The following is a 27,497-nucleotide window of genomic DNA, read 5'->3' on the forward strand; positions in this document are numbered from 1 at the left end:
ATAAAGTTGTGCAAAGGCACAGATCAGGGGATGGGTATAAAAAATATTTCGAATGCCTTGAATATCCCTTGGAGCACAGTTAAGACAATCATTAAGAAGTGGAAGGCATTTGGTACCACCAAGACCCTGCCGAGATCAGACTGTCCCTCAAACTGAATGACCAAGCAAGGAGGAGACTGATGAGAGAGGCCACCAAAAGGCCAATGGCAACTTTGAAAGAGCTACAGGCCTTTATGGTAAAGACTGTTCACTGTGTGCATGTGACAACAATATCCTAAGCACTCCACAAGTCTGGCCTGTATATAGTAGGGTGGCAAGAAGGAAGCTCTTACTCAAAAAAGCCCATATTGAGTCCCATTTGAGGTGTGCAGAAAACCACTCCGAAGATTCTGAAGCTATGTGGAAACAAGTTTTGTGGTCTAACGCAACTAAGATTAAACATTTTAGCCGAAATGCAAAACGTTATGTTTGGCGCAAACCCAGCACAGCGCATCACCCAAAGAACACCATCCCTACTGTGAAACATGGTGGTGGCAGCATCATGTAAAGGGGATGTTTCTCATGAGCAGGGACTGGGGCACTTGACAGGATAGAAGGGAAAATAGATGGAGCAAAATACAGAAAAATCCTTGATGAAAACCTGCTGCCCTCTTCAAGAAAGCTGAAATTGGGTCGGAAGTTCACCTTTCAGCATGACAACGACCCGAAGCACACAGCCAAAGCTACAATGGAGTGGCTAAGGAACAAAAAGATAAATGTCCTTTCATGGTCCAGTTAGAGCCTCGACCTAAACCCAATCGAAAAATCTGTGTCATGACTTGAAGATTTCTGTCCATCAACGCTCCTCATGTAACTTGACTGAGTTGGAACAGTTTTGTACAGAAGAACGGGCAAATATCGCTCAATCAAGGTGTGCAAAGTTGGGAGAGACCTATCCCAACAGACTCACAGGTGTAATTGCTGTCAAAGGTGTTTCCATCAAGTATTAACTCAGGGAGGTGGACACTTATCAAACCAAGATATTTTAGTTTTGTATTTTTAATTAATTTGCTGATATTTTTTAGAATTTGTTTGTCATTTGGAAGTTGTGGGTTACGATGCGTAAATAAAGGTGGAAAAAGTCTGATTTAATGCAATTTAATTCCAGGCTACCAGTGTAAGGCAGCAAAAGGTGAAAATTTTGAAAGGCGGTATAGACTTTCTATCGGCACTGTAACTCCCCATAACCTGTTCTTCGGTCCATATTTACAAATGTCAACTCTTTCTGATATTAATGGGAAACAGAGGAATATGATGATAGCAATCCCAGTTGACTTATGAAGGCTCATTAATTGACCTCATAAGAAACACATTATTTGTTTCATAACCATAAATAACACCACAAACACCACTTAACCACATATTTCAACAGTGCCTGTGGGGGGGAAAAAATACGACAAAAAAAATGGCTCCAGGGATTTTAACTGTCCTCCATTAATAATCCACCACTTTACATCATTTGTAGAGTTCAATATAAATATGTCTGGTCTCTAATGTGTGAAGACAATGCATTATTATTTTGGTGGCTGAGAGATTAATCTTTTGTTTTCAGAACAATGGCTGCATCTTGTTGTTGTGAGCAGTCAAGGATAAAGTCCAGCACAAGGGAGGAATTTACAAATGAAAAGGGGACATGGTCTCTGGAGGTATAGTAAAGCTCAAGAGTAGAAGTATGAGCAACGATAACATTGTGACGGTCCGAATATTTCAAGTCATCGAAGGAAGAGCATGAGATAGCATGTCCGGAAAGATGGTTCAATGAGTGACAGAGGAAGATGAATGAATGTAGATGTGTGCAGCTTACACTCGGGGAGGGTAACGAGAGTTTCTGGGTGAATGTGTCACCTGGAGAGGAGTCGGGCAGAGGGAAGAGAGGAGCAAGTCCAGATAGAGATGGTAAAAGACAGCAACTACAAACACCAGCCCATAAAAGAAACCCAGAGAAGACCTTGCACAGCATTTGGTGGAGGCCTTGTGCAACATTATGAGCTGAAAACAGGTAAGAAAAGACTGGGTAGTCGATGACGTACAGGTCAGTACCAGCTTTTAACAATATCCCCCTTCTGCCATGCGGAGGGGGATAAAAACCAGCTTGTCATGAGATCTTCGCAGGACAGTTTCTGGCTGAATGTGAAGGCCATGAGCTCCACAAAGTGTCATCATCATCAGCCTGCTCTATATGAGTGTCGGTTCTGCTGGAGCAGTTTCTTGTCTAGATTACAATCCTGGGCACGTTGCTACCCCAAAGCAGAATACTCGACCGAGTGCACAAATCTGGAATTTGTTCAAGATCGTGATCAAGATCGATCACTTCCACTTCATGAAGGACACTTTGGGATCTTTAACATCCACCAATTAATGCCCATCCAAGGGACGAGGCACACATTGATGAATCGCCCCGTAACTGAAACATCGGGAAGACAGTTTATAGCCGGGTTGAGATTCGAACCCAGGTTAGACAGCTTAGAGGGGAGTGTGCGCACCTGTAGGCCATTCTGTCAGCCATGGTTGAGATTATCTCCTTTCTGATTAATCTTGCTACTGAATGATAAATCGAAATAGACAGACGTGATGAAGTCACTCCTTAAACAAATGTGGCATCCTACGTGAAGTTTCTTTCCTGGTAATCCTCATGCATCCTATGTAGCGTCAAAAGGTATACAGGCCGGTTGTCCAGGTAATCGCTTTAAGCTAATTTTGTCATGCTGATTACATCTGAAGGTAAAAACATGCATTGCAAGACTGCATGAAATGCTGAGCTTACTCATTGTGGTTGTTGCCTTTGGAGCGATCTCCATCTGGTGTTTTGTGAGTGTTGCGCAAAGTGTCATACAGTAATGCCCTGGCAGAATTAAATAAAACATTTATGGACTACGTAGTAGCATCTGGTAGCATGTCCTTTGGCATCATACGGTCGGTACTCAAACTCATGAAGCATGGTATCACTAATCGTCCTGATGGCAGACCGATAAAGATTTCGGAAAATGTGATTTTGTTGCGGCTACTTGGCAGAATTCGGTTTTTCCACAGATCCTGATCCGTGTTCCGTAGTTTTCATGTCAGGTCTCTGTTATCGAAACATCTGCAACCAATTCTGTCGATCTTCCAGCCACAACTGGTTCTGGAGGTACTGAAAAACGTGTGGCACCACCGGTCGTCCTGCAGTAAATGCGCCTTGATGTGAGTGGGGGATAAGAGGGTTTCTTGTATACCAGCAATGGCAGTGGGATGCTTTATTTCACTTGCAGGAGCTTTCAATGAAACAAAACTTAATTCGTACTTACATTCTGACCTAATCACATCTGACAACCTTGCTGAAAAGCCATACGGTCCAAAAATGGGGAACATCCTTGGCAGTTCCTCACACAAGGCCGAAGACCATTGGGGATTGAGCATACTTCAGAAATGTTCCTCAAACTGGGAAACTTTTGTCTTTGAAAAGTTGCACAACCTCATCTTTTATTGTTTATCAACCTCTCTGAAAACCCCCATCTTTTTACCATTACTTTTCTTACCTCTCCCTTTTTTTGTAAAAATGCTTTGAGATTTTGCTTCCAAGTGAAAAGTGTTCAATATACGGAATTTTTTAATTCATTGAAAGATTATCACAAGTGAATTGTCAGGGTCATTTTCCATGTTCTTTAACCCTTTGAACCCTAGCGGCCGTTTTACCAGCCGCTCTTATAACTTCTATATCCCTGAGCGGTCAGTTTACCGGCCACTATTCAAACCTGCATATACCTGAGTGGCTGGATCTTTCTCCAGGGAGGTGTGTGTGTGTGTGTGTGTGTGTGTGTGTGTGTGTGTGTGTGTGTGTGTGTGTGTGTGTGTGTGTGTGTGTGTGTGTGTGTGTGTGTGTGTGTGTGTGTGTGTGTGCGCGCGTGCGTGTGTGTCAAAAGTCCAAGGGGCTCAGGGTTCAAAGGGTTAAAGGATACTCTTATTAAAGGAACGTAAAATGACAACACTCACCAATTTTGGAGGCACAATACTCCGTTGTCACATGACCTGATGTGCAGCTCCAGAGACCAACTTTGTTTGAGATGCTAATTGTAGATGGCCCAGTGAAGTTCCTATATTGTGTTGTATCCATGGATTCAAAAACCCAATAGACATCTCCTGATGATGGCAAATTGCATGTCAAATTGGCAGAGCCATCACTAAGCAATGGTCGGTGAGGCTCTGCCATGATGTAGCCACGTTCGCAATCTGGATGCAGGATGGATGAGGAAACATAAGAGAAAGAAGATGGATGATGACAAACTCGGAGATAAACCAGTGACCCACAGGTTAGACTGTTAATTATTTAATTGATTAAAACTTTCGCATCTTGTGACTTGGAAATTCAAGGCTGGAATTAAATCAAAACTAGACTAACCGGACATGAATTTGCCAGAAAGCTGACCTTAACATCACAAGGTTCAAGAACTGCAAAAAAAAAACATTCTGAGGAATGTCATGCAGAATGTAATGATGTGAAGGAGAGAATAAAACCTGATGAAAAGTACTGTAAAAAAAAAAAATAAAACTGCACACTTTGATGAGGTGGGTGATTCACTTCTCAAGTATGCAGCACATGGCTGCGGGTAGCATCATTTGTTTGAGGGTGCAGCAGTGCCACTGATGCAATTCCCCCTGAATGTTAGAACAGGAATTTGTAATTTGTTCATGGTACCGGTGATATCTCGCATACTCTTGGCAAAGGACACCATGGAATTTTTAGAATCCAACAAATGCCAGCAGATGGGACGCCCAGTTTAATTTCCACCTGAGGGATGGCACACACATGAATCACCTTGCCTGTGAAACACCAGGATGACAGTTTATAGCTGGGTAGGGGTTCGAACTTCGAACCCAGGCTTGACAACTCTAAGATGAGTGTGTCTACCTCCAGGCCATCCTGCCAGCCCATGCAATTCACATCACAGGCTGGTGACTGGTTATCCAAGATCAAAAGCCAGAGGAGGTGATTTTTGTCCCCCTTGGGTGGCAGGATGCAGGGGAGAAGAAAGGTGGAGAGTTTTTCTGTGAGGTAAGTGTGAGAGAGTGAGGTCGGGAAATGGCAAGATAGAAATTACTCGTCTTACACCAAATGGTGTTTATCCATGCCTATTTGGCCTTCATCTCCGTTCTCTACTTGAATAGTGTCCAAGCATGGTACCTGAGCCTCCAACACGACATCGTCAAAATCGAACATGTCCAACAGCTAGCAGCCCGGATGGTTGTCGATTTCCATGCCGTCTTGTACCACGTCAGGCTTTCCCACCTAAACCTCTTCTACATGCAGCACTGGTACCAATGAGGAGATCTTATCGAGGTCTTTAAGATTGTGTGCGGTTATGAAAACCTTGACCTAAATCAGATTTTCATCTTTCATCAGGATGACGCCCGGCCTGGACGCCCTCTCAAAAATCTTCAAACAGTGAACGAAAAGGAATTTCAATTCCTCTGCCTTTTCCCATCGAATTGTGAACCTGTGGAATGCCCTCCCTTCGGATGTGGTTCCAGTTCCAGCAATTGCTGAGTTTAAAGCCAGAGTGGATGCCGCATGGGCCCAGCTAGTCCCACACATTATTTAGCCTTTCCGGCAATAAAAATACATCCCATTTCACTTTTTCTTTTTCTGTTCTTTTTAATGAATTATGTCTGCACTGTCCTTTGGAACCCAAATCCAAATCTTGGTGTCTGCACCGAGTCGAATTTAAAATTGGCACAATACTGTTTACATGTACCTTGTGAAAACCATAATCATCGGGCCAAAGGCCTGACAAAGATCAACATCGATGATGATGATGATGATGATGATGATGATGATGATGATGATGATGATGGAGATACAGTTTTGCATATTTTTCGTGGAATCCTTTCAAAGTTATGAAAATTTCAAGTAGTAGATTTCGATTAATAAATCTCGAATATCGAAATGATAGCATAAAAAAATTAACAAAGTTAAATTTAAGCATCCATTGCATGTATTCACATCAAATTTATGTCAGTATCTCAAATAACAAGAAAAAGAGCAATCAGAGATCGCAGACCCTCACCAGGACTTGTTTGATGTGGTGGGTGGGTGTGTGTGTGTGGGTGTGGGTGTGTGTGTGTGTGTGTGTGTGTGTGTGTGTGTGTGTGTGTGTGTGTGTGTGTTTGTGTTTGTGTGTGTGTGTGGTGTTTGTGTGCTGGTGTGTTACGTAATTTATAATGGACACTAGACGACCCATGAACCCGTTGTGACAGCGGTTGATTAAAAAATCATTAAAAAAAAAAGATAGCTCCAGCGAACTATACCACTGAGGTTGTTTCCATTGACCAAATTCTCCCGAAGAGTACTTGACTGAATGGGGAATTGATTTTTTAATAATTTTTTCATTGCCAGATTTGAACGAAACTTGACACTGCACACCGCAGGAGAATGGTGAGTAAGGTGGCCCTAAATTTTTTGCGCTATCGTGTACCGTTTTGGCTGTATTTCGGGAACATACATACATACATACATACATACATACATACATACATACAAAAATATATACAAGATGAGAGTTTAAGTAATATATAGATAACTAGAACTGCCACTTTATAGCTGCTGACCAGGTACCAAGACGTCCCGCTTTGATGCAACCATATGATCCTGACCCATGATGTTTATTTTTATTCAATTTAATTCAGAATAGGATAAAAGTGAATTCAATTCAAGTCAAATTGAAGACCAAATTCGTGGAGTCCTGCATTGAGGTCATTAGAAGGAACCCAAACAAGCAAAAAGCAAAGATGAAGTCATCAGGAGGAACCTAGATAGGATTCACATTTCAGCTGCTACTCCTATACCCTCAAACTCATCCAGGCACAACCAAGTGAGCCTTATGGAAAATAAATAAATAAAAAAGAACCCAGATTCAAAGAATTAAATAATTCTGGCTGCCATTCCATGCGTCTGATCAAGTTGAAATTTGAAACATATATTCCCCATCGCTAATCGATCATAATTGTGAAGTTTCACGTCGATTGATTAACCTGTTCAAGAGAAAGAATTAAGATTTTTGCTCAATCCAATATGACTGCCTTCTGACATCTGACATCAATTATTCACGAATATCCTAGTATCCCCAAGACTTGGGGAACATTTTTGTGAAATTTCCCCTCGATCTGTCCAGCAGTTCTGGACAAGAAGATTTTTTTTTATAGGTTTTAGGGTAAATCCAATATGACTGCCAAACTATGTGACCTATGATGTCATATTTGTGAACCTTTTCTTCCTCATGGATAGTAACATAGGTAGTTATACTTGTAAAGTTTCGCCTGGATCTGTTCAGCCATTTCAGAGAAGATTTTTGAAGGTTTATTATTTTTTTTAATATACAGTATATATAAATATATATGGCTGCCAAACCATGTGACCTATGACGTCATATGTGTGAATATTTTGCTCCTCATAGACAGGGTTGCCACTCAATCTCAAAAAAGAAATTCCCTGACATTCCCTGACTGTGTTGGTAAAGATTCCCTGACCTTTTCAAACGTAAAAATTTAGAAAGTTATTTTACTCGGCTCCTTCTCCCCTATACCGACTCCTTTCCATCACCATTTTGATTTATACAAAGTGTACATTCAATCATTTTCAATTCTTTTCTTCTTTTTAAAATGCCAATACTAGCAGAAAATTGTGTCCACTTCAAAATTTATTTGAATCTTAAAATATGTAGGCGTGCTTTCGACAACTTCAGAATACCATTTTTGTTGGGAAATTAAACTGATTCTTCATTTGGGTGTTAACTTCGGTCTTTTTGAAAATGGTCCAGAAAGTACACTTTCCCAGCTAGTACTGGCATTTTAATTTTATTAATATAAAACTTGCAAAACACATCATACTAATGTCAAACGTGCACAAGATCAGAATTATATCACAAAAAATTTAGCAACATTTAGAACATCTAAATCTTGCAAAATAACAACGAAACATTGATATTGTTAATGTGACATTGCAGACAAGCTAGAACACCCGATTGAAGAGTGATTGTCATTGCCCTATGTCCTAGTGTCTTGTGAATTTGTCCTTTATTATTTCATTCATTATAGTTGGACATTATCGTTGGTTCGTATCATTATTATTATCATTAGTGCAATTGTATATCGCCAGTTTGTAATGTTCAATATGCAAATGCCGATATGAGATCTTCATTGTTAGTTCATGGCATTTTCCTGTGTACCATATCGTGTGAAAGTAATCAGACTAATATTGTCTATTTTCCTTTTTGGTTGCAGATAAAATGCCATTATCATTGTCAATAAAATATCCAACTTGACAAAAGAGTTCTTCTTCATGATAATGGCATTTTATATAGAGGCCTAGCAAGTCAAGATGGTCCATCACATATCGCGCAGCTTCTGACAACATTCTCCACGATGGTGGTCCTCGAGTGTGATATGCCGGACTGCAGTTTCAGGACTGTCGATGGAACTAACGCCATCGTTGTTGCCCTACTCACGAACCACAACCTCACTCATCAGCTCGCCACCGAGAATGACGCAAATGCTGCCGCCCGCCATAAGGGCCCAAAGCTGGAGGGGCCGCGCATCAGCACGAGAGTTGAGAGTGAGACTTGGAACTCGTTTGAGCGCCGTTGGGACAACTTCTGCTGCGGCTCTGGGATCGACGCTGCATCCGCATCGCTGCAGCTTTTCCAGTGCGCTGGCGACACCTTCGGTGATGCCCTCCTTAAAGCCGACCCTATCATCACAACACGTCCCGTCGACGAGGTCATGGTGGCCATGAAGTCCCTGGCCATCATCCCTGTGTCTCGTGGAGTCAAATGCGCCGAACTAGTCGCCATGCACCAAAGCCCCAACAAACCCTTTCGGGCCTTTGCCGCCAGAGTCCGTGGTAAAGCGGAAACTTGTGGTTTTAGCGTATCAGATAAATGCGCATGCGGGAAAATAAATCTCGTGAATTACACCGATGAGACTATTCGCGATGTTCTTCTGGCGGGGACAACTGACCTCGACATCCGCGGCGAGGCTCTCAGCGTCGAGGGCATTCAGCTGAAGTCCGTTAACGACGTCATCGCATTCGTCGAAGGGAGAGGAATGGCCAGAAACGCCCTTCCGTCTCCAAGCAACTCGGCTATATCCTCGTTCAAGTGCGCCAACACCCCCAGACCCAACACGGCTGCCACAGCTACGGACGTGCAATGCCCAATGCCGACTCATCTACCACCTCCTCCGACGCCACCACCTGCCGAGAGGGTCAAGCAAGCGCCTTGCCCAGACTGCGGCAGAAACTTCTTCGTGTTCTCGGAGACTGCCCGCGGGTGGAATCGCAAAGCTCACAAGTGGTGCAAAGAGTGTTACCTGGCCCAGCGGCGCAGCGGCGCCCGCCACAGTGCAGCACAACCGGCAGGGTCTAACGCCGTCACATATGAGGAAGACTCGTTCGCCCAAGTCTCGTCGATCGCCACAACTCAATGCTATCGCGGGCGACGCCGGATCCCGCAGGTGTCTGACCCCCAAGTCGTCGTCTTACAGCATCACATTTTCACAGCAGGCGAGTGGCGTCGTGCTCGGTTCATGAAACACCCTACCGTCAAGCTGCACATCAGCATGGACAGGGCCACCCCCGGTGTCCATCGCCCCTTCCGCTCATCGACATTCGCCGATGTAGACGCGGTCACCGGCAGTGGCGCGCAATCTGATGTGTGGTCCCTCGACAAGTTCCTAGCACATAACTTCTCCCGAAACGATCTTCGTCCTGTGTCGCTCAAATTGCAAGCCGCCAACAAGTCTAAAATCAAAATCGATGGCGCCTTTTTCGGCGTCCTTGAGGGCCGCGATCCTCAGGAGAACGTAATGTCACGCCGTGCGATGATCTATGTCATCAGCGACATCCACTGCCTCTTCCTGTCGCACGAGTCCCTCCTTGCCCTCGGGATTTTGCCGCCCAACTTCCCGACTATCGTTGGCGCTCACAAGCTGCCCAGCGACTCTGAGACTCAATCTTCTATTGGTGCGATCAGAGCGCTGAACGCTGGATGCAGCGCGGGTGCTGAGGGCAACGAGGACTGCGGCTGCCGCAGACGACAAGCCCCTCCAGAGCGACCCTCGTTTCTTCCCTTCCCCTGCACGCCGGAGAACAACAGCAAGATGCGACATTGACTGCTTGACCGTTTCTCATCGTCCACCTTTAACACGAGCCCCCACCGCCGTCTACCAGTCATGGATGGCCCGCCGGTGGAAATACACCTGGACGAGGCGGCCGTCCCTCGTGCGTGCCACACCGCTGCACCGATCCCCATACACTGGCAGAAAAAATATACGAGGACCTGCTACGTGACGAAGCCCTCGGCGTCATAGAACGGGTCCCCAATGGTGAGCCCGCCACATGGTGCCACAGGATAGTAGTCACGCGCAAGCACGATGACACCCCACGCCGGACAGTGGATCTTTCCCCGCTCAACCGGTTCTGCAAGAGGGAACCGTTCGCGCTGAGTCACCCTTCCACCTCGCTCGTCGAATACCAGGGAATACATGGAAGACCGTTACAGACGCCTGGAATGGCTACCATTCCGTCCCTCTTCGTGAATCCGACCGTCACTTGATGACGTTCATCACCCCATTCGGCAGATGGCGCTACTGTCAAGCTCCACAGGGCTTTCTCGCTTCGAGCGATGGCTACAACCGCCGCTTCGACGCAATCTTGTCTGACTTCGGGTGCAAGGAGAGGTGCGTTGACGACACCACCCACTACAACGAGGACTTGGAGTCTCACTGGTGGCGGACCATAGACTTTCTGAAGACTGTCGGTGACGCAGGCGTGGTAATGAATCCGGACAAGTTCCAGTTTGCACAGCGGGAGGTGGAGTTCGCCGGCTTCCACATCACCGACACCTCCATCGAACCTCTGGCGAAGTTCCGAGATGCCATCAGGGACTTTCCGATGCCTAACTCCACCACAGACATTCGCAGCTGGTTCGGCTTAGTGAACCAGGTGAGCAACTATGCTCAGCTGAGGGTCATAATGGCCATATTCAAGCCATTCCTCAGTCCGAAGTACAAGTTTTTCTGGACCACTGTACTCGACGAAGCGTTTCAGGCCTCGAAAGTTGCCATCATCTCAGCGATCCAGGAAGGAGTGAGAATCTTCGACATGGCAAAGAAGACCTGCCTCAGGCCTGATTGGTCTACAAACGGCATCGGATACTTCTTGCTCCAGAAACAATGCAGATGCCACTCGGAAGCACCGGACTGCTGCCCGGGTGGGTGGCGCATCATTCTTGCCGGCTCTCGCTTCCTCTCCGGCGCCGAGTCGAGATATGCACCGATTGAAGGGGAAGCACTTGCCGTCGCATGGGGTCTGGAACAAACCCGTTTCTTCACACAGGGTTGTGACAACTTGCTAGTCGTGACAGACCACAAACCATTGGTCAAGATTTTTGGTGACCGCACCCTTGATGAGATTACCAACATCAGACTCTTTCGGATGAAGCAGCGCACCTTGCCTTGGCGTTTCTCCATCATACACATGTCTGGGAGGTCCAATTTGGCCGCCGACGCGACGTCTCGCCATCCTTCGCCGTCAATTGCAGTAAGCTCCTTGGCCGTCGTCGATCAAATGGAACATGCGCTCGCCACTGCGATCCGGCGCGAAGCCGCCGAGATTTCGGCGCTACCATGGTCTCGAATCGTCGAAGAAACCCAGAATGACGACAACATGCGTGCCCTGGTCCAGACGGTCACGAACGGTTTCCCAGTAACTGACAAAGACTTGCCTCATGCTTCCCCCTTTTGGCAGTACTGCGACGTGCTCTACATCTCAGACGGTGCTGTCCTTTTTGAGGATCGAGTCGTTGTTCCGCCATGCTGTTTTGGACAACCTCCATGCCGCTCACCAAGGGACCTCGTCTATGGAGCTCCGTGCACGTGCCATCGTCTTCTGGCTGGGGATCACCGCGGACATTCACGCGATAAGCGCAGCATGCGCCAACTGCAACCGCAATGCGCCGTCACAGCCTCCTCTTCCTGCAGCATCAACGGTGCCTCCATTGACTCCTTTCGAATCTGTCTATGCTGACTATTTCGATTTTGTAGGACACCATTACCTGGTTGTCGGTGACCGCTTGTCGGGTTGGTCGGAAGTATTCACGTGTCCTCCCGGTTCCTCGCACGCAGGTTCCGCGGGCCTCATCGGCTGCCTCCGCTCACTATTCGCCACTTTTGGCGTACCGGAAGAACTCTCCAGCGATGGCAGGCCGGAGTTTACTGCCGGTGTTACCCGTGACTTTCTCGTTAGATGGGGCATCAAGCATCGCATCTCATACCACCCTCAATCGAGCAGAGGTTGCAGTCAAAACCACCAAGCGACTTCTGAGATCCAACGTCGGTCCCACCGCAATGCTCAACAACGACCGCTTCCTGCGAGCCCTCCTTCAACTAAGAAACACGCCCGACCCTGACTGCGACATTTCGCCCGCCCAAATCATCTTCGGGAAGCCGCTGCGAGACTCGCTCCTTTTTGTGAACCGACTGGAAAAGTTTTCCAACCCCAACATCAGGCCTACATGGCGGGAGGCCTGGGAAATGAAAGAGGGATCGCTTCGCACACGCTACGCTCGGTCGCAGGAGTCTCTGAACAGCCACGCTCTCCCTGCGCTCCCTCTCCATGCCGGAGACAGATGTTTCATGCAAAATGGTGCGGGAAATCATCCCAAGCGATGAGACAGAACCGGCATGGTAACCGAGGTGTTGGATCATGACAAATACTGCGTCAAGATTGACGGTTCGGGGAGGGTGACATCACGGAATCGCAAATTCCTCTGCGCATTCGTCCCGGTTTCAACGGACATTACCATGCCCACTCCCGGCCCCTCGCCATACCCGCCGCGGCGAGACTCGCGGCCACCAACGGATGTCCGCGCCTTCACTCAACCTCCTCCGTGTCAGTTTCTTGCACAAGATCCGCCTGCCCCCGGTCAGACACCAGAGAAGCCGCCTCCGCTTATCACGCCGTCAACTCCTCCTCGCACGGCTCCTCCTGGAAGCGGCCCTCCAACGTTGTCGTCCTCCCAATCAAACCGTGTCACGCCACCTTCCTCACCTACAGATCCCATCGCTCCGACCTCACCGCCCACGCCTCCTGCTGCACGTCCTCATCGAGCAACTCGAAAACCGGCCTGGCAGGAATCGGGTGACTGGTTGATGCAGAAGATAAGCTCGTGGTGTGGACCCCGAGCTGGGGGGGATGAAGAGTGATTGTCATTGCCCTATGTCCTAGTGTCTTGTGCATTTGTCCTTTATTATTTCATTCATTATAGTTGGACATTATCGTTGGTTCGTATCATTATTATTATCATTAGTGCAATTGTTTATCGCCAGTGAGTAATGTTCAATATGCAAATGCCGATATGAGATCTTCATTGTTAGTTCATGGCATTTTCCTGTGTACCATATCGTGTGAAAGTAATCAGACTAATATTGTCTATTTTCCTTTTTGGTTGCAGATAAAATGCCATTATTATTGTCAATAAAATATCCAACTTGACAAAAGAGTTCTTCTTCACCGATGATATTGCAGAAATGACTAACAGACTACTATATTGTACATTTTTCTACAATCATCTGGTCCTAAAAAGGACCGTTTGTTGAACTTCTACGGTTAGGTGGGTACTCCTGTACCATTCCCTGCGGATGCAGGTACGTTCACCGCCGCAGAAGTGAAATTACTCAAATGTTACATGGGAAGTTGCAGTAACAGTCAAGATGTTATATACTAGAATTGCGAAAATGTCAATAACATCAAGCAGCGTGTATAGCTTAGAATTATATGGTCGGCAAAAACTAGCAATTAAGGAAACAAATGTGAATTGTTAACCTCTGCCATCAAAGATCGGAGGTTACTGTTTTCACCCCTTTCTGTTTGTTTGTTTGTTTGTTTGTGAACAGTATTACGGAAAAAACTCCTCGACGGATTTCGACGAAACTTGGTTTGGGGGCGGGGGGGTTAGGTATGGTCCAAGGATTATGCCATTAGATTTTGGACTTTGTCCCCCCCCCCAAAAAAAAATTTGTTGGAGAATTTTTTTTTTTTTTGCATTTCTACATGTTTTACGTGATTTCCACCCCCCCTCCAAAAAAAAGTTGTTAGAGAAAAATTATTTTTTTGCATTTCTACATGTTTTAAGTGATTTCCAACCCTCCCCCCCCAAAAAAAATTTAGAGAAAAAAATTTTTTGCAACTTTTTTTTTCAACAAAATTTCGATTTCTTTTTTTGGCATTTCTACATGTTTTAAGTGATTTCCAACCCCCCCCCCCCAAAAAAAAATGGAGAAAAGAACTATAACTGTCAGCACTGTTGACATCATATTTAATGAATAAGATATAAGGTTCACTTGAGTGACCCAGCAGTATTGGCGGCGGAGGTTTTGCACTCTCCCGAGTGCTCCGCCTCTAGTTTGAGTAATGTTATTACAATAGTTAACATATACAGTATGGACAGTTGCTTACATTAAGTGAAATGTCAGTTTGTTACTTCTTTAGTTTCTGTAGTTCTGCTATTTCCATATCAACCTTCCGAGATTCAGTTGCTGCTTCTTCCATAAATTTTGCCTTTTTAGTCTGAAGCACTTTTATCTGCTCACATGCTTTCTTTTTCGCTGCAGTCTTTTGATCGAGCTCACTTGTGGCTTTACGTTTACATTCCAGTGCTGCTTGATACCTGGCATGAGAATCCCTGACATACATCAATATTGGCTTATCAATGTTCACAGAGGTGACTCCACCTTCTGCCTGCACAGCATCTGCACAGCAAACAATTCATGAAAAGAGCAATAAAGAAAACTTTTATAATCAAGAACAAAATAATTGACTGGGTGTAAAGAGTACTAAATAAGATCATGAGGCACTAATCACACATTTCCCTGACCAACAAAAAAAAAATCCCTGAAAAATCCCTGACCAACCTCAATTCCCTGACTTTCCCTGACTTCCCCTGACTTTCCAGGTCAGTGGGAACCCTGATAGATAGGCGGTCATATGTATAAAGTTTTTTTTTCCCCTCAATCTGTTCAGCCATTTCAGAGAAGATTTTTGAAGGTTTTTTTTTAAATAAATAAAAAAACCCAATATGGCTGCTGAATCACGTGATGATTACATCATCAAACAAGGACAAATGTGTCCAAGAGCCGCGTCCCAAAGGCAATAACAACAACTTCCGATATTTCGTCACGTACCTTGATGGAGCCAATAGTGAGACCCATGGAGGCTCCTGTTCATGACGAGAAAATCGTGTATTTACGAAATTACAACACATTAAATGGAATAATCTTGAAATAGTAACGTGAACTTTTCGAAACTTTAAAGCAAATGTCCGAATATATTTAAAAGTTGATGATAGACGCTCTCAAAAGGCACCCTCAATGTGAGGATGTGTACATGTGTTTAGTATTTAAGGAGATCCAGATCCTGTATATAAAAGAGCTGAGTCAGAAAGGTTTTGTCTTCACCACAAGAAGAAGAACAAGAACAAGAACAACGCGGAGCTCTCTTAGAGCCAGCGTTCGCTACGCGAGACGCGGCTAAAAAATTTCTGTGGACCATTTCATCCCAAGATGACCCTCAAATTATCATACTGATCAGATGTAGTGTTATACAGATGCAATTTGGACAACATAATGAAGGCACCTATGATGTCATGAAGAAAAAATCACACTTATTCCCCATGACGAGTCGTTGTCATGTGCAAAGTTTAAATTTTTTTCCATGGAGCGGTTTCAGAGATACAGAGGTCCAATGTTTTTTTTCCATTTTTCCAACATGGCTACCACATCACATGACACCTGACCTCATAATTATTAAAACATTCCACATGAGTAGTCGCACCAGTGGTGAAAATTTATTTTAAAGCCGACAAGCAGTTGCAGAGAAAAACACTAAAGTTCTGTGCGGACAAACAAACAAATGCACCCAAATGCCCTGGCGAGAGTAATATAACTACTTAACATTATTTTTGGTATATCCATTTTCGGACACCCTGTACAATTAATAGTGTGTGTGTGTGTGTGTGTGTGTGTGTGTGTGTGTGTGTGTGTGTGTGTGCACACTTCTGGGGCAATTGCAGTATGTGAGACACAGAACCAGCAACTGCGAACCGCAGGATCAGTCAACTGCCAGGCTTTTCTGTGGCAATGCATTCAAGTTGAAGGAATCGAGGCCAAAATGGCATGCTTTGGTGAAAATGATTGGGTGTTCTCATGATATTTCATTTTGAGTCGACCCAATCCTGTTTATCAACATGTGCAAATATCAATAAATAAAAAAACATTGATAGAGACAGCCCTCTTAATTCAGAACAAGTTGATACTAGGAAAGGCCTCAAGGAGCCTCAACTATCTTCTTTGACACAACATGGATCCAATCTCATACAGCCCGCTGTTACAATGGTGAACCGGAAGATTTAACCCTTTGAACCCTGAGCTCCTTGGACTATTGGCTCCCCAACCCTGGGCTCCCTGGAGAAAAATCCGGCCACTCAGTTATATAGAGGTTTGAATAGCGGCTGGTAAACCGGCCCCTCTCGTACATGGAGGTTTGAATAGCAGCTCGTAAACTGGCCACTCAGGTATATGTCGGTTTGAATAGCAGCGAGTAAACTGGCCGCTCAGGTAAATGGAGGTTTAAATAGCGGCTGGTAAAACGGCTGCTGGGGTTCAAAGGGTTAAGGCTCATCAAGGTGAAAATTTGCAAAATAATGGAACAACATTCAGTGGACATGACAAATTGTTCTAAAATCAAAAACAACTTTCATTGTAATGTCAGTGTTTGATTATATCAGTTTGATCATCCTTCGTGTCAGAAACCACAATAACTTACTTGGACGGATAACAAGTACTGCTGTGAAATCTCCCAGGTCGATTTTTCCCGCATCAATTTGCTGCAGATTATTTACCACGAGTTGACATTGTTCTCCATCAATGTAATGAATGTTTGGCATGTGTCCAAACTTCGTACAATCGCTGAGTTCTGGAATAAATCCAAATGTGGGTTTACTTCCTGGGGACACAAACTTGGAGCAGTTGATTGTGATAGTGCTTCCCTCGATGCCTTCAAAGTCCATGTCAACTGCACTCAGCAAATAAACAAAAAGGAGGAAAATATTTAGAGTGGAACTCGTTTTCTTCTTTTTTCAATCATGGCAATCTCAAATTTTTCAATCAGTTTGCTTCATTCATACATTTATTGTTTCCAGCTTTGTATTTTCAAATTAAAACAACAACAATACAAGCAGGTAGAGATGAAAATTGCAGTGACATCGTGAAGGATGACGTCGCTTTTTATCATAGACTATGGTTGTATCAGTGTGATCAGAAAACCAATCATTTTCACCACTTATGTTCTACCATCTGGACGATGTTATTCTTCCAGCAAGAATGAGCGATCTGCGTGAAGAGATAGTCACATCCCTGGAAATCATCAAAGGGGTCGTACGATGGGCAAAAATCTCCACTTTAAGTTCTCCTCCATATAAACAACAAATCCTCCATGATGGTATTCCGTGTTGGTACCCCAGACCCAAAATTGACATTTTGACACTTGCAATGTCAAGGCTTTGTATTCATCTTGAGAACTAGAGCAGCACTCGGTACATCGCATAGTCTCACCTCGAATGTTCATTCTGAACAAATGCCATCGTTAACTGAACACACTACTATTATGGCCCACATACCGATATCGTCCAAGCACCCTATTATGTCACATAGTTTCTTGGCATGGGTTATGAACGTCATATATTTAATTCCTCACTCGCATCGGGTCATTTATCAGATATGAGGTTTCAGATTTTTCAGATAAAGATTTCAATTCAGCCAATTTTGGCTGGAATACCACTTCACTGATGACATCATCATTATCACCCTATATACACCATGGCAAGTTGATGACGTATACCAAGTTTCAATTTCTTTCGGTTGAGTGGTTTCGGAGAAAATGATGCCCAATTTTTTTTCTTCTATAATCCAATATGGCTGCCATACCATGTGACCTATGATGTCATAAATTTAATTCTTCACTCACATCGCGTCATATATCAGTTATATGAATTTTCAGATTTTTGTTGGAAAAGGATTTGAATTAATCCAATTACGGTTGGAATGCCTCTTCACTGTGCTGATGCTTGTGGGAATCTGATGAATGCGAGTCATCATTCTCACCCTATATAGCCAATATTGACCGTGGGCCGAGTCTTCAAAAAATGCATTTCCGTTGTCCATTCCGTGGAAGTACTTCATATTCATGTCAATGTCAGGTTATGAACCACCCATCACAAATACTGATGTTCATGTTCAGAAAGATTGAGTGTTTTGCAGAATTTTAAAATAGAAAATCACCAGATGTCCCACCAGAATCGAGTGATAACATAATACTTAGTAGACCAATCACAACTGATGTCTTTGTCAGAATCATAAAAACAGCCAATTACAGTGTCTCTAGTAAAGAGATCCAGTGATTGGCTGTTTGATGAATCGAGATCCATGAAAACAGCCAACCATGGGCGTCTCTCGAGATAGCCTGCTACGTGCATGTTGTGGAAGAGGCCAAAGGGAAGATCATTCCTTTTTCTGATGTGAACCGGATGAAATTTGCTGCAAGTTTTCATCAGTGGAAATCTACTGGAATCAGGGAAGCCGAAATTGCCAAAAATACTCCAAAAATTTTGAAATTGAGCAAGGTGCAGCGCCAGAAAGACTTGCTGCAATCCCACATCTTTGTAACGTGTTGGTGCTTGTGGACATCTGATGGATGCAAGTACTGTACATTGATAAAACATCAGAGAACTGTATACATGTGGTACTGTACTTGTATAATTTTAACAGACAATTATTTTAGTTTGGTTTGCAGATGTTGACTGACATCTACTTAAACCTGCATTGGTTGATAGACAGTTTGTGACATAGACATGTATTGTAAGGAAGATATCTTTTCATTCTGATGTTAATATGAGAAGTTTGAGATTCTTTACAGATTTTACAGATTGATGTGATGATTTTACGGATTTTACAGATTGATGTGCCCTTCCCCCTCCATACCCCCACCCCCTTCATCCACACACTCCATCCCTCTCTTGCCATAGGATCCATTTACAGTTCAATGGACCAATTCGGGCATTATGGTTAATAAGCAAATGCAAATATTACACTAAAATGCAAATAAAATGTTTATGAATATATGGTTGCTAGGGTCCATTTCTTCCTTAGCAACGGAGACCAAAAGTACCTTTTAATGTATCAGGTCAGGTCAGGTATAGGAACATGTGCCGGAGCAGCGCATTTAATGTATGACTATGAAAAATCCTCAGCAATTCCTTATTTCACCTTTTCTTGCACTCGTCATGGTTCAAATTCAACAAAAACACTTATGTCACCGTTGCTATGGAAAACAGGTCCTGAGCAACCATTTTTTCTGTATTGCTATGTTTTGGGCCAGTTCTCGTGAGCACTCAATATTCAGGCTGAGGAGCATATGGTTTTTGCTTCAGATAGACATATAGTCGGGTAAATCTACAACAAAAAATAGCCTTACCCCAAAAAAATTGATACAAAAGGTTTTTTTATCGGTTTTGGGTAGGGTTTGACCTCCAAAATAACATACTAAAAATCTACTCAAATCCACCTACCGGAAAGGGCCTATTTTCAAGATGGCGTCCAAAATGGCCGCCGTGGGCTTAAATTGCCATAGAATGGGCACTAGTTGGCCTATATTTGCGATTTTTGTGTCAATTTCTATGTTTCGGAGGTCAACAAATCTATTGAAATCATTTTCAAAGTTGATCAGTGATGGGAAAGCCTTAAATCCAAGATGGCGTCCAAAAGGATGGCGTAATATGTTCTGGGGGGGGGGGGGTCTAAGCCCTGATCTTGTCATCGAACAGACCTTGATGAGATCCCTGAAGAGCACTGGTGGCCTAACACGCGGAAGTGGGATGGGTGAAGAACAACGGTCTCTATGGACAATGTCAACGCCGGTCACGTCGGAATATAACAATGCGATGCAGGAATTCACTGATCTTTTGTACACGACTAGTGAACAACACAAGGAATCTCGTGGCGCAAGGATGGAAAGAGATGCTTCTGACCTAGCCAAAATCAGTTCAAAACTCAGTGAATGCTCTCCGTTTTCTCCAGATCCCTCACTAAGAAATGTTGTGACTGGAGTGGTGGCCGCGTCGGATGTGAATGTCCATGAGCATAAGTCTGTTGGAGAGAAGATTATGGAAAGTATGGTCAATAAACCCGCTTTCACATCTTCCTTCAAACGAAAAGACAGAGCCAAAACACTTGGAGATGTATCTTCAGTCAAACTTGGTCCAGACAGAGCAAATGACCCTGCTCTACTCTTTCAAAGATTTCTTGTTGTGTCAAAAACAGGAGACATTTCGTTGGAAGATGTCATGGGCTATGAGCTGAGCCCATTTCCCCCTGCCCTGTTTGAGGGTATAGGTATTTTCAGAAAGGCTGACAAACCTCAATTAGTTCAAGCTATCAGAGACCATTCTGCCAAAGTGTCAAATGATACCGTGTCTGACTCTGTTCCCCAAACTGAGCACTATGTTCTTGATGGTGGCTCCTTGCTGCATCGTTTGTCATGGACAGCCGGGGACAGTTTCAATGTGATAGCCAAGTCATATGCTGACTTCACTATTCGTCACTATGGAAAAGCAACAGTCATTTTTGATGGTTATGATGATGGACCATCTATTAAGGACAATACACACAAGCGCCGTGGCCATATTGTTCATCCCGAAGTCAGCTTCACACCTGGAACAGAATTCTCTGGCAAAAAGGATGAGTTCCTGTCCAGGAGCTCCAACAAGCAACAGCTTATCAACCTCATCAGTGAGGAAATGAAGAAAATTGGCTTGAACGTAATTCATGCACCAGGGGATGCCGATGTAGACATAGTAAAAGCGGCAGTGACATCGTCATACCAACAATCAACTACCCTGATTGGAGAAGATACAGATCTGTTGGTGCTATTATTGCATTACGCTAGCGTCGACAGCAAAGAACTGTATTTTCGTTCTGACAATTCATCCAGGAACTGGAAGGTGCACAATATCAACCAGCTGAAAGTATCATTGGGTGAAGAGCTATGCCCACATCTTCTCTTCCTTCATGCCTTCACTGGGTGTGACTCGACATCTCGAGTATTTGGAATTGGAAAAAAGTCAGCATTTCAGAAACTGGCAAAGGGGGATTCAGCAATCAAGACTTGTGCAAACACCTTCCTTGTCCCCAACCAAACAAGAGACATGGTCGTGGAAAACGGCAACAATGCCATGAAAGTATTATTTGGAGGACATCCCTGTGATTCCCTCACCAAGTTGCGATATAATGTCTTTGTGAAGAAACTGGCTTCAGCTAAGTCGTTTGTCACCCCAGAACATCTGCCACCAACAGCGTCTTCAACAAGGTTTCACTCTCTGAGAGTATACTATCAGATTATGGTCTGGATGGGGAGGAACGGAAACTTGAAGGCAACAGACTGGGGTTGGAAACTGGAGGACAATAAACTAGTTCCAGTCATGTCAGACAAGGACGCTGTTCCAGAAAAGTTGTTGAAGATGATCCGATGCAACTGCACAACTGGCTGTAGAACAAGTCGCTGTAGCTGTAGGGGATACGGTCTGCCATGCCACAGCGTCTGCGGACCCTGTCAACTTGATACCTGCGAAAATCCTTTCAAACTATACAGTATCGGAGGACGAAGAGGAAGCATAGTTTATCTATGGTAAATGCTACTTCAATGAACGAACTTTCGTTGATGTTTTCGATTTACCCTAACTTGAAGGCATTTTAATTGAAAGTACGTTCTAGAGGAAATGGTGATCATTGTGAGAGCCGATTAATTTATTACTTTCTAAATTACCAAAGCATATTTTTATTTATGTTATGCACAAGATGGTCAATTAATTCTGATCACTACACACGGGACAACTTTTCAGGTAGACACTATTTGAAGGATTGGGCATGACCTCCAAAACATAGGAATAAACACAAACACTACAAATGTAGTCCATTTATTGCCTGTTTTAAAACAAGTACACGCCCATGGTGGCCATTTGGGGGGGGGGGGGCATTTTGGACGCTATCTTGGATTTAAGGCCTTACCATCACTAGTCAACTCTGAAAATGATATCAGGTGATTTGTTGACCTCCAAAACATAGAAATCGACACATACATCACGCAAGCACAGCATTTATTGACAATTTAGTAGCAAATTTATGCCCATAGCGGCCATTTTGGGGGGCCATTTTGGACGCCATCTTGAATTTAAGGCTTTTCCATCACTGATCAACTTTGAAAATGATATCAGTGGATTTGTTGACCGCCAACACATAGAAATCGACACATATATCACACATGCACGGTATTTATTGACAATTTCGTAGCAATTTTATGCCCATGGTGGCCATTTTGGAGGCCATTTTGGACGCCATCTTGGATTTAAGGTTTTTCCCATCACTGCCTTGAAAATGGTTTCATTGGATTTGTTGACCTCCAAAACATAGAAATTGACACGAAAATCACAAATGTAGGCCAGCTATTGCACATTCTATGGAAATTTAAGCCCACGGCGGCCATTTTGGACGCCATCTTGAAAATAGGCCCTTTCCGGAAGGTGGATTTGTGTAGATTTTTAGTATGTTATTTTGGAGGTCAAAACCTACCCAAAACCGTTGAAAAACCTTTTGTATCAATTTTTTTGGGGTCAAACCACAAATTTACTCTACTAATATTCAACATGTTTAGCATGGTCCTCGGTACTCCCAAGACGGGGACTAAGGAACTCAAAATTTAAACAAGAAAACAGGCTTTGGCCGACGGTCCGATAGGGAGTTGATGACATATGCCGTTTCAATTTTATTTGTTTACCTGTTTCAGAGAAAATGTTGGAGAGAATCATTTTAAAAGCGAAAACACATGGACGTGAAAACACACACAAACACACACACACACACACACACACACACACACACACACACACACACACACACACACACACACACACACACACACACACACACACACACACTGCAATAGCCTCGCATCCCCTTCGGGGTATGAATAATTAAAGCTATTTCAATAATCAGCAATTTGGTGGGCAGTCCATCTGAATCAGCAAGCAATACATACCATTCTTGCTGCCCAGCTGCAAACAAAGGGATACCCTTCCCCAGATCTATGCTTCTTCATAATTCTATCGTGGAGTTCTACTATACAAACAGTTCCTTGGACTTTATGGTGGAGTTTCTGCTCTGACATGTACTGTCTACTGTGGGACTTTATAGAAAGGTGTGTTTCTTTCTAAATCATGTCCAATCAATTGAATTGGTCACAGGTGGACTCCAATGAAGTTGTGGTGACATCTCAAGGATGCTCAAAGGAAATTGGATGCACCTGAGCTCAATTTGGAGTGTCATAGCAAAGAGGTTGAATACTTATTGACGCAAAACATTTCAGCTTTTCATTGGGTCATCTCTTCGAGCATGACCTAATAATATGGGTGTCGATGTCCTTCGATCCGTCCATCCGTCCGTCCGTTCACAATGAAGTTGAAGCGGGAGATCTGGTCATTCGTGATCCTGATAGAGGGCGATGAGACGTACACGATGGTGTGACTTTCAAGGTCACCGAAGGTCAAGGTCAAGGTCAAGGTCATGAGGCCTTTGAAGTGAAAATGACAATTTTCAAATTCTATCTCCTCTGCCATTTCTCAAGCGATCTTGAATTTGATTGTAGCATATCAATCTATGGAACAATATCTAAATTTGGTCGGGCCGGATTTTCGATATTCGCTTTCGTGTCACGTGACTTCAAAGTTGGCAAAAAAAAGTGAAAATGACGATTTTCAAAATCTATCTCCTCCTACATTTCTCAAGCGATCTTGAATTTGATTGTGGCATATGAATATATGGGACAATATCTAAATTTGGGTGGGACGGATTTCGAATTTCGCTTTCGTTTTCGCGTCACGTGACTTCAAAGTTTGCAAAAACTGCCCTAACTTCAGGAGACTATATATTCTCCACTGGGCATGGTAAAAGTTAGTGAATGGTGTCATTGCATAGCAGCTGACCTTGTCTTTCATATCCATTCGAAAGAATACCGACACGTCACGTGACTTTGAATTTTGCGAAACCTGCTTCATGTAGTTGCAAAATGACGATTTTCAAGATCTATCTCCTCCTACATTTCTTAAGTTATCTTGAATTTGATTGTGGCATATGAATCTATGGGACAATATCTAGATTTGGTCAGGCCGGATTTTCGATATTCCCTTTCGTGTCACGTGACTTCAAAGTTGGCCAAAAATCCCTCCTGACCCGAGAACATTACACCCTAGTAACAGGAACTCAAGCTTGTAAAGGTCGTTCTCGTGCTTGGTATTCGTTAACTCTCGGTTTGTGACTCCTATTATATAATCTGCCTGCCTGCCCGCCCGCGGCCCGCCTGCCTGCCCATAGCATAGCTTTTTAGGTACCCCCACTCATAGCCGAATGTCCCCACCAAATCGGCAAATCGCCATAGGTCTAGGTCATAGAAGCTATCAGAATCGAAAAATATCGGATGGCATATCGTTATGTGTTTAATATACGTCAAAGTGCTGGAAAACAATGGAGAGATCTCCATTGTTTTCCAGCACTTTGATATACGCCATCCTTCTTTTGACACGAATATTGATTGGCAGCCGACACGACGGGACAGGTGTCCAGTCATATGAAGTTTTTACGGTGTTGTTGTGTTTTTGATATTTCCGGTGTTTAGCACTGCTTTGTCAAATAATCGCCATGTGTGATTGTGATATTTCCGGTTTCCTTCCGCGTTTATCTTATGTCGTACACATATAAACATTATTCCTGCATATAGTGCACAGTCATCAGTTGTCTTAGTCATCGGTTGGTCCAGTGGAGTCCACTGGAATATTCTGAACTGAACGAACAGAACTGTGGATAGTAAGAGTGAGTAGTGTGGTGTCGTCAGTGTTGTTGTTGCACTTTTTATAAGAGATTGGAAAACAAAAAGGCTCGGCCTACGTATCTACCCATCAAATCCACTGACTGACTGGATTGTGTCGTAGTTGTCTGTCTGCCATTTGCTACTGTACCTACCGACTCTCTACTACATAGAGTGATAGTGATCATACCACCTACTTCTACGGACTCTTGGCCATCTACCTACTAGACATTATTTAACGGACTCGTTTCTCGCAGAGATGACCGTCACTCCCGCACGGGTGTATTTTTTTAAATTAATTTGTAAAATATTTCGAAAAACGTTTTCACTTTGTCATTATGGAGTATTTTGTGTAGATTGGTGACAAAAAATTTTTAAGTAGTCAATTTTAAATTCAAGCTGCAACAACAAAATGTGACTAAAGTAGAGGGATGTGAATACTTTCTGAAAGCAATGTATATACAGGATGTCCATAAAGTCATTGTGCAACTTCAAGCTTTTATAACTTTTGATGTATACATGAGACGAACGAACTGTAAATGGCATCTTAAAGATTGATTCATCAAGTTTTGTCACTTATTGTTATCAATGTTGTTCTTATTGATGTTGTTAAACCTACAATTCCCCATTGGTTTCTTGACGAGTTCACAATTTCTGACGAGGCAACTTCAAAATCGGTTGGAAGGTCAACAACCACAATTACCGCATTTGGTTCCTGAAGTACGATGATTAAATCTTTCCCATATCACCTTGTACCAGCAAGACTCGGCTCCCTGCTGGTGCTTCGAATGTGTGATGGGTCTTGAATGATGTCCTCCCAGACAAGTGGATTAGTCGACGTGGACCAATTGCTTGGCCAACTCGTTCACCGGACCCGTCCCCATGAGACTGTATTTTATGGGGTGATGTAAAACTTGTTTACTCTTAAAAACCACAATATTTGGATCAACTTACAGTGACGATCACAAATGCAATTAATTAAATTACTCAGCAACAACTGGAGAATCTTTTTAACAAGTTGGACAATCAGATCAAAACATGGTGGTTATGATGAAGCCTAAAGATGTGAACTGTGTTGGGTAAAGACTTGATGAATTATACTTTCATGCACCATTTATAGTTTGTTCATATCACGTGTAAATTAAAAGTTATAAAATATCAGTTACATGAGGACGTTATGGACACCCTGTGTCGATAGCAGTCGTTCGAGCAGAAATAAAAAATTTGGCCATGTTGCTGGTGATAACTTGCCTACTTTTTGTGAAGGACACCGTGGGATCATTAATGTCCATCAACAAGCACACATCAATGGCTCTTCCTTCATGTTAAACACCAGGGTAAGAATTTATGGCTGGGTCGGGATTCGAGCCCAGGCTTGACAGCTCACGGTGTGACAGCTCACAGCACATACCTACAGGCTATCCTGCCAGCCAAGCATCCAAGAACGACTCAGGAAAAAAATGAAAGTGCAATTAATTGAGATGCAACAAAGAAAAGTGTCGACTTTGGAAAATTATATGAAAAGACAGAAATGATGAATGAAAACATGGCCATGCAGGTCGTTTGTAAAAGTTTCTGCTCATTTCCTCACTTTTGCAGTTACATAAATGCCCCCCCCTCCAAACCCCCCAAAAAAATTAAAACCATCTTGAGATCAGTTGAAAAGTCTTAGATGAGAATATTTGCCACAAATCAATACACAATTGAATTTAAAAATGCGATTTTTATTTCTTCTGTTATATTTTAGAATATGGTTCACGAGCATGTTGACCTCAATCTGATGAGTTGGATTTGAGAAAACCTGCCGCAGAAAGGCTTCAAAAAGTTCAAACTCCCATAACTGGGCCCGGATGCGTAAAAATCCGCATTTCAGGAGAAATTTTTACCGCAAAATCGAGTGTGTTTGATATTTTGTCACCGCTTGGATCTTCACTGCGTATTCACGAAACATATTCATCGTTCAAAGAATATCGAAATTTCACCACTTTATTACCTCCGCCACCGAAGGTGAAGGAGGTTATGTTTTCACCGCTTTCTGTCTGTTTGTCTGTCTGTCTGTCTGTCTGTGCGCAGGATATCTCAAAAAGTTGTGGACGGATTCAGATGAAATTTTGTGAACAGGTTCGGTGTGTGACAACAGGTTTTAATAAAATGATGATTTTAACAATCGTTTAAAAAAAAAAAAAACATTTAATCCGAAAGTTTACTGCCATTGAAATCATCCAGAAGAAGTCCCAAGCAGCACCCTTATACTTATACACCACCCATTTAAACCTTTACTTAAATTGAAGAACTGCTAAATTGGAGGTTCTTGGGAGAATTATGGCAAACGACTTGTGTACTGCAGTCTTCAAGTACATTATTCAATTGAAATAAAATAAAGATTGTAAAAGTCGTTCAAATAAATTCCTGGTTTTACCGCCATTTTACCCAGTGTCTATTATACCACCCTGTCGAACACATTACA

At 43.4% G+C, this 27,497-nt stretch overlaps 1 protein-coding gene across 4 annotated transcripts in view; it reads right to left on the bottom strand.

The window, feature by feature from the left end:
- The window catches only part of LOC147015048 (uncharacterized), a 68,607-nt gene that overhangs the window by 15,635 nt on the left and 25,475 nt on the right, over positions 1 to 27,497 (bottom strand). For all 4 annotated transcript variants that reach the window (XM_085849406.1, XM_085849407.1, XM_085849405.1 and 1 more), the window contains 2 exons: positions 16,889 to 17,137; positions 4,009 to 4,245 (listed from right to left, as the gene is read on the bottom strand). In XM_085849406.1, the coding sequence (XP_085705532.1) occupies positions 4,009 to 4,245; positions 16,889 to 17,137 (486 nt within the window). The remainder of the gene's footprint in view (positions 1 to 4,008; positions 4,246 to 16,888; positions 17,138 to 27,497) is intronic.

Source organism: Eptatretus burgeri, chromosome 12 (genome assembly GCF_056783735.1).
Source record: "Eptatretus burgeri isolate ZD-2024b chromosome 12, Ebu_testis_v1, whole genome shotgun sequence".
Taxonomy (NCBI): Eukaryota; Metazoa; Chordata; class Myxini; order Myxiniformes; family Myxinidae; genus Eptatretus; species Eptatretus burgeri.